Source organism: Chinchilla lanigera, unplaced genomic scaffold (genome assembly GCF_000276665.1).
Source record: "Chinchilla lanigera isolate Chin_1 unplaced genomic scaffold, ChiLan1.0 scaffold00004, whole genome shotgun sequence".
NCBI lineage: Eukaryota > Metazoa > Chordata > Mammalia > Rodentia > Chinchillidae > Chinchilla > Chinchilla lanigera.
This window is the reverse complement of record NW_004955405.1, coordinates 41,721,467-41,735,318: the sequence shown is the minus strand read 5'-3', so window position 1 is coordinate 41,735,318 and position 13,852 is coordinate 41,721,467. Positions and strand designations below refer to the sequence as shown.

At 59.7% G+C, this 13,852-nt stretch overlaps 1 protein-coding gene across 3 annotated transcripts in view; it reads left to right on the top strand.

Annotated features, from left to right (window-relative positions):
- Positions 1–13,852, top strand: part of Syn3 (synapsin III) — a 312,814-nt gene that overhangs the window by 27,576 nt on the left and 271,386 nt on the right. For all 3 annotated transcript variants that reach the window (XM_005374650.1, XM_013519163.1, XM_005374651.2), the window contains exon 2: positions 3,051–3,510. In XM_005374650.1, the coding sequence (XP_005374707.1) occupies positions 3,194–3,510 (317 nt within the window). In that variant the 5' untranslated portion in view covers positions 3,051–3,193. The remainder of the gene's footprint in view (positions 1–3,050; positions 3,511–13,852) is intronic.

Below are 13,852 nucleotides of genomic sequence, written 5' to 3'. Positions count from 1 at the left end.
CATTTTAAAAAACCAGTCAAAGAAATAACCACCAAATAACTGTTAGGAATAAATTTAACAGAGTGTAAGACCTGTATATTGAGAATCATAAAACATTTCTGGAGGAAACTAAAGACAGTGAGTGAAGGCTCTACCACGTTCGTGAGGTGGGAAACGGCTTTGCTGAGTTGTCGGTGCCACTGTAAACCGTGGCTTCTCCACAGTCCTCGGCAGTGCTGCCACAGACCTTGTGTACAAGCGAGGTTTGTACACAAGAAAACCCAAGACAACCTTGGGGAAGAAAATCTAATTTGGAGGATTCAGTTTCACCGATTTGTAAAACTTGTGGTATAGCCACAATAGCCATGCTGATGTGAGTGGGAGAGATAGATCTACACCACACGGCGCCTTGCGGCCAACAGAACCGCTAGCGCAGTGCGGCAGGAGAAAAGCATTCGCACAAAAGGTGCTGCATCCTGGCTGCCCGAATGCAAAGCATGGACTTCGTAACCATCCCACCCTGCTCAGAGACCAAAGAGGGACAGACGATGGACAACGAGAGGACCAGAGCAGAAAGCTTCAAGAAGAACCCATAGGACTACGTGACTGGGACCTAGGATTCGGCCAAGAATTTTTAACCATAGATGCCAAAATATTAACCATGAATAAAAATTTGAAAACTCAAAAGTTTACAAAATTAAATGTTTCTGTTTATCAAAACAGATGGTTTTGATTTTATGTGGTTATTTAAACATTGTGTACAGATATATATACCAAAGTATATTTAAAATATTCCTAGTACCCAAAATATGGAAATGTGACCTCATCCTATGGTATAATTATTTTTCTTATTGGAAGCTTTTATCGCAAGTAAACAACCTACTTCTTTTTCTTTTTTTTGAGATAGGATTTCACTATGCAGTTCAGGCTGGCCTTGAGCTCACTTTGTAACCCAAGCTGGCCTCAGACTCACAACAATCCTCCTGCCTCAGCCTCTCAGGTGCTGGAATTATAGGTGTGCACACAAGTTACTTTTCAAACAGTTATTTTATTCTGTCAAACTCTGCTCATGAAAAGAATGCAGCAGGAAGTGCAGACGGGTAGAAAATGTTGATAGCACACACATCTTTCAGAGGATTTGCATCCAGGATGTATAAAGCACTCCTACCATCAGTAATAAAAAGATAAGCTTTTAAAACTAGGCCAGAGACTTAAATGGACACTACGTAGAAAGACATTAATGGCCAAGACACGCGTGAAAGGTGTCCAGCCTCCTCCAATGTCCAAGAAAATAAGCTTAAGACACAGTGTGCTGCACTGACCCTGACGACCGGCTAGGAGGAAAGAGAGGCCACAGCCGAGAGTTAGCGAGGGGCACTCACAGGCCCCTCAGAGCTTCCTGACTTCTGCTTATTGAGGTTAAGGTCCACTTAGCCTGTGACCCAGCAATTCACACTTAGGTGTTTCCTGGAGCAAAGATGGATCTGTTTATCCACCTTCCCATTTATCCATCTTTCTCCACAACATACCTCAGCAAAACATCCTTACAGCAACTCCAATCCTAATGCTGCACACCTGGAAACGTTCCAGATGTGAACTCCGGAGCATATTACAGCGTATCCACCAGTGATCTTCTGATTCATGAGTAGAATGACTAGTCAGGCACGGTGGCACAGCCTGTAATCCCAGCACTTGGGAGGCTGAGGCAGGAGGATCACCGCAAGTTTGAGAAAAGCCTGGGCTACATAGTGAGTTCAAGGTCAGCCTGACCTGCATAGCGAGACCTTGTCTCAAAAAAGCAAAACAAAACAAAAAGGATGGCTGTTGATACATGAACCATACATGAGTCCCAAAATGATTATGTGGCTGGCAAGAAGTCATTAACAATGAGAAATATGCTGACGTTTTCCTGGAGCTGAAGAGTGGGTAAAATTCACAAAGGAAGTCACGCTTCAGAATTGTTTCCTGGGGGGCGGGGGGCGTGGGTTGACCAGAAGGGGGCGCAAGAGAACTTTGTGAAGCGGCAGAGGTACTAAGTGCATTTACCAAAACGCAGAATTGGACAGTTGTGAGCCGTGTGCTTACTCTAACTTGTACTGCAATAAAAATACAAAATAGTCTGAACAAAATATGTGATCTGATGCTCTGGTTTAAACAGTTTTTGCTCTCAGTGGGATATTTTGATCTGAAACAATTTGAGTCTGTTAAAGCGCACTTTTCCTCTGTTCAGAAAGGCAGATATTGTATCAGTCTGCCCAGTTGCCGTGTTCCCCACGGCTGGCAGGCTGCAGGCGGGGTGGGGGGCTCAGCTGAGGGCTCCAGGAGGGCTGCACAGTGCGGGACGGGTGAGCTCCCCGGGCCTCCTCACCTTGGAGCACCGCTCCCTCCACGGGGCCCCGGTCTTGGGACCCGTTTAACCCAGTTGCCTCCCAAAGCCTCCTCTGGAAATCCTCTACCCCATGTTGGACTCTCTGCGGAACGTGGGGAGCACGCCCCAGTCTGCTCACACGCACCCCGCCGGGGAGCAGGAGGTGGGAGAAGGCGCGTGACCACACCGCCAGTATGGGATCGCTGCTAAGGTTCAGGTTTGTTTCCGGAGTTATTTCAGCTTTTGCATAGTGGCAGCCCTTCCACACCTACAATTTTGTATCGTGGCGTTTGTTATTTAACATCACAACGTGAGAATTTTTTCTGTACTAAAAACCCTTCTTTCACACTCTCCTTTAAATAGCTACAAAGGCCTCATTGAGTGGCCTGCTGCGGTTTATTTATTCGTCATCCTGCGGTCGAATGCTGAGCTACTTTGCAGGGTTTTGCTAGTGTAAATACTGCTGTGATCAACACGCTTGTGCTTGGGGCTTTTTCCTGTAACAGATTCTTTCCACGGGTTAGAATTCCAGAAAATGGAAATTTTGGGTTGAAAGGGTACGGTTTGAACACACAGTGCCAAAGTCCCTTCCAAAAGGATGCCCCGATTTCCATTACCACCGCCGGGGCCAAGAAGAGCTTTGTGCGCGCTGCCAGGGGCGAGGCTGGTGCCACTAATGTGCCTCTTGGCTTGTTTCCAACAGGTAGGAGAATTCCGCTGCAGCCGCCCCCGGCGTGCTTGATCCCGGCTCCTCCGCCGGCCTGTGGCCTGGCCGCCGCTCCCCAGCCTCACCTGGACACGTCCCAGTCAGCACACGCCGTCCGTCCCCACCATCCATCCGCAGCCATGAACTTCCTCCGGCGACGCCTCTCCGACAGCAGCTTCGTGGCCAACCTGCCCAACGGCTACATGCCAGACCTGCAGCGCCCAGACAGCTCCACCAGCTCCCCCGCATCCCCGGCCACGGAGCGGAGGCACACGCAGCCCCTGGCTGCCTCCTTCTCCTCCCCGGGGTCCAGCCTCTTCAGCTCCTTCTCGGGCGCCATGAAGCCGTCCGCGTCAGCGCAGGCCGCCGCAGGGCCCGTGGAGCCTGCAGGGCCCTCCGTGCCTGTCGTGCAGAGGCCCAGGGTCCTGCTGGTGATTGATGACGCCCACACGGACTGGTGAGCAGGAAGTCGCAGGTGCCACGCCTTGGTCCTCGCACCCTGGCTGGGACAGGGGACAGCGCTCAGACGCTTGGTGCTTCAGACAGGGCTTCAGGGGTGGAAGTGACACGCCCCGGGTAGCTGTCACTCGCAGGTGCACGTCCCTCGCCTGCGCACTGAGGCCCGCAGTGGTGGCGGGAAGTGTGCGCAGCACTTGGGCAGCCGAGCCCGACCTGAGCAAAGCAAGGCTGTGACAGCCCAGGTCGCGCCGCTCTGAGTGCTTGTCCAGGGCTGTGGGTCGTGAGGGGTCTGAAATGGGCCCTGCCAGAGCCCCCGAGAGGGCTGTGTCCTACAAGGCTCACACTGGAACAGAGATGGCCACAGATCCTCTTTCCACCTCAGCCGCCTCCACGCCTCCCGGAATGAAGCCGTTGTGCGGTGGGAGGTCACGCAGGCCCATGGTCCTCTCCGGGGCCTGCCCCTGCAGCCCGCTGCCTCAGGAGCCTGGCGGGTTAACCTGGGGTGGCAGCGGGGCTGTGCTTTCCAACCCCTTCCCAACGCTCCCGGGCAGAGGCATCCTGGGGAAGAGGTTGGAGCGTGTGTCCAGCTCCCCAGAGTCACCCTGAAGGTGGTTCCAGGGCACGGGTCAATGCAAAGGTAGGCACTCGGGCTGGTGTGCTGCAGAGGCGCCGCTGGGTTACAGGTGCCGTTAGCCACCCCGCTTTGGAGACTGCATTGTGATCCGTACCGTTAGTCCGTCTGCACTCAGAATGTGTGGGTCAGGACCCGAGCCCGCCTGTGCAGATGTGGAAGTATCACCTGCAGGGCAGAAGACCTCACAGATTGGACGCACAGAACGGCCGGGCCAGGGGACCAGGTTGCACATACATGCGTCTCCGGGGCTGCCACACTGTCTGTTGGCACTTGGGGCATGCAAGCTACGCGGGTGAACTGTGCATGCAGGTGCTGTTACCCCACATGGTGCTCACCAGCCTCCATCCCTGGAGCGTTGACTCCTCAGGGTGACGGAGCCTGTGCTCTGGAGCAGAGCTGTCTGCCTCAGTGTCCAGTGAGCAGGGAGTGTGGCCGGCGGGTTCAGATGTCGGCGTCCTCGCTTCTCTGCTGGACTCCCTCGGGTTTAGCAGGGTGGTGTAACGCTCGCCTCCGTCCTGGTGCGTGTGAGAGTCTTCGGTGCTGCTTGTTGCCCAGAGCCTGGTCACGAGGCCTTGTGTACCTGCGCGCGTGGGGGCGGGGTACACCCTCGGGCCCGGTGTGGGGCCTGCTGTCTGCGCGGGTCGTGCTCCCCGGTGCTCATGCCCTGCGGTGGCCCTGCCCGTCTGTCTGCTTGTCAGTAGCTGCGGGGCCCCTGAGCCCTTGTTTCTCCTTCACCCAGCGTTTGACTTTGACGTTGAACATTCTCTGCAGAATGTATTATCTCTCCCTCCATTATTTGTTGAGAACGCTGCTTCCCGTATGGAGGTGGAGCTTAATAAACAGTAGTATGGGGCCGTGGCTGACAATGAGACGCCCTAGCCGGGCTGCCTGGCTTTGAAGCCCGTCTCTACCCCATGGGGGCTGCCCGGCCTGTGGAAGCGGCTGCATCTGAACACAGCACCTGTCTCATACGTAAGTAACTAATACGGAAGTGCTCAGTGTGGTCAGTAGACGGGAAGGTGCTGCCTAGTTGCGTCCGAGCATTGCTTCAGGCGGCTGCGACCTTCCCTTGTGACTTAACCATACAGACAGCAGCCCTGTGCAGCACCTGGGAGCCTGAGCCTGGGCCCGTGGGCAGCGTTGGCCCGCAGCATGGGGATCCCCGCTGCTCACCTTCCTGGCCAGCTCCGGGGCTGCGGTGGGCTGGTTGATCTCTGTCTCTGCCTGTGTGGTGTCGGGGGAGGCTCAGGGCTGGGGCTCAGGGCGTGGGACCGGGCGCTGGAACGACCAGAGTGTGAGTAAGTCTTCGGCGGTGCACACTGGGTCAGTCGTGGCCGAGGGGTCTCGGTATATTTTGTCACACGTCGCGTGCCCGCGCCGTAATTAGGTCTTACTGTCTGGGCGTCCTGGCCCCCTGCTAGATAAGAGGAAGCTGGGATCGGAACTGAGCCGGCAGGTGGCTCTGAATTCCTTGGCTGTGTGTGACGGGGCTCCTGTCACGGGCTGCTGCTGCTCTCACGGAGCTCCGTGCTGGAGTCCACGGACTCCCCGCTTCCCTGAGTCCCAGTACCTTCCAGCTGCCACCGGTGGGTGGGTGACTCTCAGTCCTGACAACCCAAGCAGCCAGCAGGTGGCAGGCCAGCCCCGCTGCCCAGGGTCCTTTGGCAGCCCCCTCCCCACTGTCCAGTGGGAACGGTCTCCAGAAGAGAGAAGCCGCTCGCCAGGTCCCTTTCTTCCCCTTGGAGATGATGGGGCGGGCGGTGAGCCAGGCTGCACTCAGAGTGAACCCACACCGCCACGCCCCATGTGGCAGTGGCCCCTTCGCTGCCCTTCCCGCCCCAACAGGACTCTGTCACCGCTTCTCCCTCTGGGGTCCTGCAGCATAGACGTCCTCGGGGGCCAGGGAGGACGTGCCAGCCCTCCCCCACCCCGCTTGGCTCAGCAGGCAGGGCCTTGGACCTGCGGAGGATCCTGCACCTTCTGAGGGTCTCTCTAAGCCTTCTCCCCAGAAGAAGGGCTGCACATCTGAAGGGGTCGCAGAGCGCCGGGCCCCCGAAGGCCTGCAGAATGAAGACTGACGCTCGGTGCTTGAGCTCAGCCTCCTTCCACCCCCAGCTTCGGCCCTGGTTCTCTTGCCTAGAGTTTGCCAGCCGCCTCACGAGGGCCAGCCTCGCCCTGGCCCCCAGCTCCCTCCCATCGTCCCCTCCACGTGTCCTCTTTCTGAACCCTAAATCAGCTTCGACTTACTCCACCCAGCCCGTACCCCACACCGCCCACTTCACCTCCCTTCCAGCACACCCTCGCCTCCACTCCGTGCACGTCCTGTTCCCTCCCTGTGCGGCCTGCACAGGCTCTGCCTCCGCTCTGACACACACCCGCCGCGGTGCTGGTCACACATCCCTCGAGTGACCTCAGACACAGTGCCCGGGGGCTGCAGGACGCGGCCGCTGAGTTGTGGGACGGGTCCTGTCCCCCTTTCCCTCACGGCCCTGGCGCCCAAGAGACTGCTTTCCTTCTGCACACGCCCTTGTCGCTGTCTCCGGGCCGGTCCAGCGGGGTGACTTGTGATGTGTGCAGTGGTCCTGAAGCCGCTCTTCCTGGGGCGCAGCCCAGGCCAGATTCCTGTCTGGCTTTGGCTGGGTGCGGATCTCGGCCCTTTGCTTAGCAGGGTACCACAGCCACCCGTGGCCGATGTTGGAGATTGTTAGGACAGAAAAGGGAAGGGACATTTTCACTATTGCTGTAGAGGGTGCCAAAACCCCAGGTCGATTTTCTATCCAAATCCTTGAAGATAGAGGAGGTTGGGGGGCGCTGTCCTCTCCCCAGGGCATCTGGGGCCTGGGCGGAGCAGGGCGAGAGCAGCTCGGCCTTGGTGCCTCGGGGCCTCCGCGCCCAGTCCCTCTCCTGCAGCCTGAGTGAGGCCTTTCCCCAGTGTCTGGATTCCATCCCCACCGTCATCCGCCGCTCCGTTGCCCTGCCTTCCCCAACCTCTTCCACGGTTCCTTTTCTCGTACTCGGAGGAGAGAAGCGCAGAGGTTGCCTTGGTTTCAGACTTCCCTGCCCCTGGCCACCCCGGTGCCCCAGCCGAGGCCGCCGTGGGCCCGCACCTGAGTGCATCTCCACAGCGTCACCGCACGGTGGGCTGCCTGGTCCCCGGCAGCGCTGCAGCTGCCCACCCGGAGGAGATCCCGGGCCCCGTGTAAAGCAGGGCGGATGATGGCGTGGGGAGATGGCTGGGGCTGCGTGGGACCCGGGAGCCGGCGTGTCCCCTCAGTGAGTGGCGGGCGGCGGTGGGCTGGCCTCGGGGTACACTTGAACCCCTTCTGTGCTCTTGTCCCCTCGATTCAGCAGGAAGTCAGGGAGGCCGTGCTAGGCGCCTGCACCGCGCGCCCCGAGGTCGCCGTGCTGAGGTCAGGGCTCTCCCGCAGGCTCTGCTCCCCACACTTCCCTTCGCTGGCTTGGCCCGCTCTGCAGGAGAAGAAGCGGAGCACAGAGTCGCGGAACTGCCCACGACCCAGCCACGAGGAGAGGCCACGGCACAGCGCTGGGCCCTGCCGGGCCGCCTGGGGCCGCACGGCCTGCTGCGCGTGTGGGGCCAAGGCTCACGGACACAGGCAGGAGGGGCGCCTGTGGCTGCCTAGGTCAGGCTCTGCCCCACCACTACGGCGTGGCGTCCTCTGCGCTTTCCACGGGCAGACATGGTACCGCTGATGCCCTGAAACGGAACTAGTAACCAGAGGGAGTGAGCAAGGCCGTTCTTTTACAAATAAGGAAAGTGAGGCTCAGGCCCCACGTTTAAACGGGTCTGGGGCTGGGGCTGGCTCAGGCCTGGGCATCATGTCCTCTCCTGTCTCCTAATTCCCACCTGGAGCCCACCCATATCCGACAGCACGTGAGGTGGCAGGACCCCACACCCAGCCCAGGGGCCACGCACAGGATCCAGCAGATCCGCAGACGAGAGTGCCCGCCAGAACCAGGCCCGCCCTGGCCAGGAGCCCAGAGAAAACCCTCCTGTCTCAGCCTAGCCAGCCAGTGGAACCTGTTGTAGAAATTGTCTTTGTGCGCAGGAGGAATATTTCCCCCCTTGTAAAGCAGGCAGGGCCTTTTCTGTTCTTTTCCTGTGTTTGATATTAAAGGTGCAATTTCCCAGCACATGTCACAGGTGGTTCCTGAGAAAGTCAGAGCAGGAAAGAGGAGGAACGGAGTGAATGCAGGGTTGAGGGTGGCACGGAGCCCAGGGCCCCACTCTGCTGCTCTCCGCTCTGTGCTCCTGGCCGGCTGCTTTCCTGCCTGAGCCTCAGTTTCTCCCCTTGTGAAGCGGGACCCTAATGTCACCACTGACGCTCTGGGGTGGCCACAGTGGCCTCCGTCCTCTCTCACACGCGTGTGTGACCAGGTCCTGCTTCCAACACAACCTCCCAAGGGCAGAGGCTGTGCCTGCCCCGCTCGGCCATCGCGTCCTAGCGTCAGTGCGGGGCTGGCACCTGATAAGCTGGGACAGACGGGCGTTGTTGGTGACTGAACAGATGCCTGAGCAAGGCCGTTACAGCGTGGGAGAGCTCCGGCTTGAGGGGGCCCCGGGGGAGTCCGTTGTGGGACCCTCGGTTGCCCTGGGGTCCCGGAAGCGCCCGGTGCCTCCTGTGCTGCTCCTGAGCCCCTTCCTTCCTCTGCTGACCACACTCAGGGCCCGGCCCCCCTGGAGCGGCCAGGCTGCTCTGAGGACCACAGGACAGCCTGGACTCACTCCCCCGGGACAGGCAGCGGTCTTGCCGGCCCACAGTAACCAGGAAGACCTTCTGCCTCGTCTGTGCCGCAGGGGTGGTGGTGGCGGTGTGAGCTGGGAGCGGGTGTCCCCGCAGGGTTTGCGGTGGGGCTGTCCGGTCCCGCGGGTAAACGCACCAGCACCAGCTGGGGCTCAGCGGTGGATGCAAGCGCTTCCCGCGCACAATGATCCGTGGTTCACTGGAAATCGGAATTTAGCTGAGTGTCCTTCAGCTTTTTACGGGGCGCAGTTCTGAAAAGCCGTTGTCAGATTGGCCTCTGAGCCCCTAGCTTTCTGCCTGGGAGCCGAACTCGGTCCCCTGATTGGCACTGTTCTCAGAGGGCAGCTGCCCGCTGTCGGGAGGCCCGCGTCACCAGGGGTGGCACGGCGGGAGGACCATCTCGAGCCCGACAGCCCGGGGACAGTGGTCCTCTCAGGTCCGTGACCTTGGGCTGGTGCCGCCGTGACCCTCCTGGCCCTCGGCTGTGAGCAGGCTCGGGGCTGTGTCCTAAGGGACACTCTTAGGGGTCCACGTGGGCGAGGGTCACGCGTGGTGCTGCTGCATGGCTCTGACACTAGAGGCCCCAAAATGGTGCTGTTATTAGCGATTAGTTGCAGTTGCTAATTGCCTGTGACTGTCCCAGTCCTGGGAGCCAGGGGACGGAAGCCACTTGGCAGGCCCCTCCCGCAGCTGGCTGTGCCTGAGGGCCGCCATCCAGAAGCCCTGGAGGGGGCGTCTGGGGCCTGGCAGGCTGGCGGTCACTCGCGGAGGTGCAAGCTGTCCCCTCCCCCTGGTGTCAGGACAGGCCGACAGAGACACACATGTTCTGTTGAAGCCACTGCTCTGAGGACCGTCCTGCCTGCACCACCACCTCCCGCCCTTCTGCTCTCCTCAGACAGCGGCGGCCCTGCCTGCTCGGGGCAGAGGGGGCTTTCTGGGAGAGATGGGTGTTTGTCACTGCACCGTCTGCCTCATTCCTTGACCCAAACATGCCACCCAGTCACCTGGCATGGCTGTCCCTCCTGGCAGTGCCCCTCCCTGAGCCCTGGTGCCTGGGGGCGGGGAGGGCCTGGCATTCCCCAGCCGCCTGCCCAGTCGCCCGGAGACGGCGCCGCTTTCCCAGGCCCGGCCCCTTTTATCAGGGGGACAATGTGCGCACACAGTGAGGGCCTTGTGCGGCACCCAAGCCCCAAGCCCTTTGACTTGAGGAATTTTTCAAGTGCTGACCCCGCTCCGTGAGGTCCGCAGCCGTCCAATCCAGGGCCGGCGCCCTGCGCGTCCTCTCAGCCCACAGAGAGAGAGGGAGGGGGGGCACTACAGGGCCGTTACCCCGCCCAGCAGCGTCTTGGGGGGAGCATCACCCTAGAAAGGGCGAGGAAATCTGGGGGAAGTGCCTGGGCTGGGCTGTGGGAGAAAGCCCTCTCCTTGCCGCCTTCCTAAGGGACGTGGCGGATGCGGTGGGGCCTCAGGGAAAGGAGGCGCTGTCCTCTCGAGGCCTCTGTCTCCTCACAGGACACCGAGGAGGGGCCAAGACCCTGGTTCCCAAAGACCCTCCGTCAGGGTGGGGTGCATTCTCCCGCAACACGTCCTCTGCTGTGCGGAGAGTGTTCTGCTTGAGAAAAAAATACCTTGGCCAACTAGGCAGTATTGGATTCACTGGAAACTCGGGGGAGGCTCCTGGGGGCAGAGGCACGCGTGCAGACCGAGCCTCAGCGAGGCCGGCCAGCTGCTGCGGGCTCTGGTGGCCGGAGGCCCGGCGGTCCCAGCGTGACTCACTCCCGTTGCTGTCAGTCTCGCTCCTCTCTGCTCAAAAGTCCAGTTCTTGGGGAAGAATAAGCGAGGCTTGTCCCACTCCCCGTTCCTGGAACGCGTCCTGTCCCACAAGCCCGCGTTCAGGAGGGCGGCTCGGGCGCATCTGCACAGAGGCGCGTGGAGGAGTGGTTTGGACAGCAGGACCGGAACGTCCCAGTGGGACATGTCCCCACCTTGTGCCGTGAGGAAGCCCCGCGTCCAGAAGCCACCAGGTTGGAGGACTTGCTCCACGTGCCTTCCAAGGGGCGGCTCCTGCGGCTGAGGCAGGTGGGGAGAGTGAGGGAGACCTGTTTCAGCTCCCTAAACAGCACTGAGCGCCGTCCCTCGGGCCCTGGAGGAGGCTGGGACCCGGAGCTCTTTCCTTTCTCCCTTCCGACCTCGTGTCCGCTTGCCGCCATGCCCTGGCCTCGCCCTCTTCCGGGCGGTTTGGCCGACCCGCCTACACAAGGTCCCTCATCCTCCATGGCCCAGCCCCCCAGCAACCTGTGCGCACAGGAGCTGCGCAGCAGCGTGAGCTGCCTCTAGGCCGCGCAGGGAAGCAGGATCCCCGGGGCGCATGCCAGCCTCCTTAGCGCACGTCTCTCGCCCACCGGGCCTGCAGGAGCCTGCCGCACTGGCGGGGAGAAGGGGCCAGGCTCCTGCCCCCTCCTGCCCTCCCTCTGGGCTCCCAGGGTGGGCAGACAGGGCGTGGCCTTCCTGGGGGTTTTCTGTGCACTCGCTGCTGTCTTCAGGAGGGCTTGAGGACGAAGGGGCCGCGCTGGGTGGTGGCAAGGGCAGGTGGAGAGCTCGTCCCTGCTGCAAGACAGCCGAGCACAGGCCCCAGGACAAATGGCATGGGCCACTTGGTTTGGGCTGCAGAGTAACAGGGAGCAGGGGTGTGTGCTGGGGGCAGAGCATGCCCCACTGAAGGTGCCCTGCAGGCCCCTGCGAGCCTGTGCCATGCAGGAAGCGGGCCCAGGTGGGACTGAGCCACTGACAGTCCAGGGAAGCCAGGATTTTGTGTAAGAATCATAGGGCTTCAAAGTAAAAGTACAATTTCATCCCAACAGAGTAAGACTGTGGTCTCCAGGACGTCTACCAGTTGGCAACTTCTGATGTAAGAGACAGGAGCCAGGGTAAATACTCGGTCTGTTTCCTCTTCTGGGGAAGAACAGCCTGCATCTTCCAGCTAGCATGTAAATGCCATTCTGTGTTTTTGTTTGGGGGGGGCTCTGTTTTGTTTAGAGCAATTTCAGGGGACCTTGCACAGCGCTTAGCTCTTAGCAATGAATGGCTGGCTGGTTGGACAACTGGGTGGATGGACAGATGGATAGACAGATGGATAATTGTTTGAATGGGTGGAGGAAGGACAAGTGGACGGATGGAGGTGGACGGGTAGATGGATAACAGGTGGGTAAGAAGTGTAGGAAAGAGCAGAAATGAATGGGCAGTGAGGGACAGATGGAGAGGTGCTCGGCTTTTCCTCCTGTACACGCCCATCTCACCGCCCCGAGTCTCAGGCCGATGCTCGCTGTCACACAGCCTGTCATCGTCCTGGTGTCCCCCACAGCCCATTTGGGTGGGGGTCCTTAGCACCTTCGTCTGAACTACCTTTCAGGCATCTTCCCAAGCTGGCCCTCCCTAGATGCTCAGCGGGTGGTTGCTGAGGGAGCGATTTACCTGGGCAGTGTGAAGGCTGTGGACCTCTCGACATTGCAGAAACCAGGTGACACCGTGCTGTGTCCGGACAGGGGAGCGGAAGCGACCAGGAGATGAGTTTCTGCCCTGTCCTCCATGGTTACAAGGCGTGGGTGACTCGGGGCTGTGTTTACCCTGAAGGTCTGTGGTGGGGAGGAAGGTCACAGGCTTCACGCTGGACACGAGCAGAGCCTTCCTAGAGAGGAATTGACCTGTCACCTCCCCGGGACACACTCAAGGGCCCCTAGATCTTTTCCCATCATGGTGAGTGGGAGAAGGGAGGAGACGAACGTGAGTTAAACATCTCCGTGTGTCAGAGATGTCCTTCACAAGGTCTGAGCGGTGGATATAGTAATGTCCTTACTTTCACACAGGAGGAGACTGGGCTTAAGAGGTTGACCTCTGTTTGAGGTCAGACTAGGTGGCAGAGCTGGACAGGAGGACCTATCCCTCAGGGCAGCAGTGCCCGCTGCTTCTTCACTGGGGATGTAAGGCAACCTCCTGCAGCCCGCCAGCAGGCAGTCCCCTCCCCAGCACCTTCTCAGCAGCTCCCGGGGGTTCATTTAACCTCCTGACCACGTCGGAGGGGAGCTCCGTGTCCCCACTCTGGCTGCTCCACAGTCGCCCCTCAGGTGTCCAGCCTGCTGTGCTGCCCAGGGCTCCGGCTCTGTGCCTCAGGGAAGCCGGTCACCATGTGCCCCATGCCCACCTGGGGACAGCAGCTCCCGACTTGCAGGCTGGCTGGGGCCAGTGTGTGGGCTATCGTCTGTTTACCTGCTTGTCCCTCCTGCGAGAGCCCTGAGACGCGCCATGTGTGGTCTCCACGTCGTGTTGCTTGGACCCACAGCTCTGTGCATACCAGGTGTGCGTCAGCATCAGTGCAGGGTCTTTCAGCGAAGCCTTCTGTGACTACAGGAGCAAGACCTCCCTGCTCCCCACATCTCGCCCCCGGTTGCTGCGGTCTGTGCGCTTCCTTCACGGTCCATGCTTTCTGTAAGTGTGTAAGGTCCACCGGGGCAGGACCTGTCTGCCTTCCCCACCCCCAGGTGATTAGACCAGCAGTGGGGAAGTTACGTGAACCGGGAAGAGGGTGCAGACACACCCTTTATTGCTGTCCAAGGCCAGGACCGAGGTCCCAGAGGGTCTCCTGAGGGGTGCCCCACTCTGGACAGCCCTCCGTCTGGCAGTAACAAGGAGCAGGGTGAACAGCTCCCCGGAGCAGAGGGTGGAGCTGGAATCAGATCCTGGGCCCTCTGAGTTCCAAGGGCCTGCATTTACCACGTGACCCCCGCTTATCTTGCTAACAAGAGGCCTGGGTGTGTCTGCCCTTAGCAGTGCTCTGCGTGGTCCAGTGTCCATCTCCCTGCCTCTGTCCAGACCACAGATGCGCAGCTGACACAGCATGTGACGCAGAAAACTCTGGAAGGGAGCGTTTTGCTTCCATCCCTGCCCAG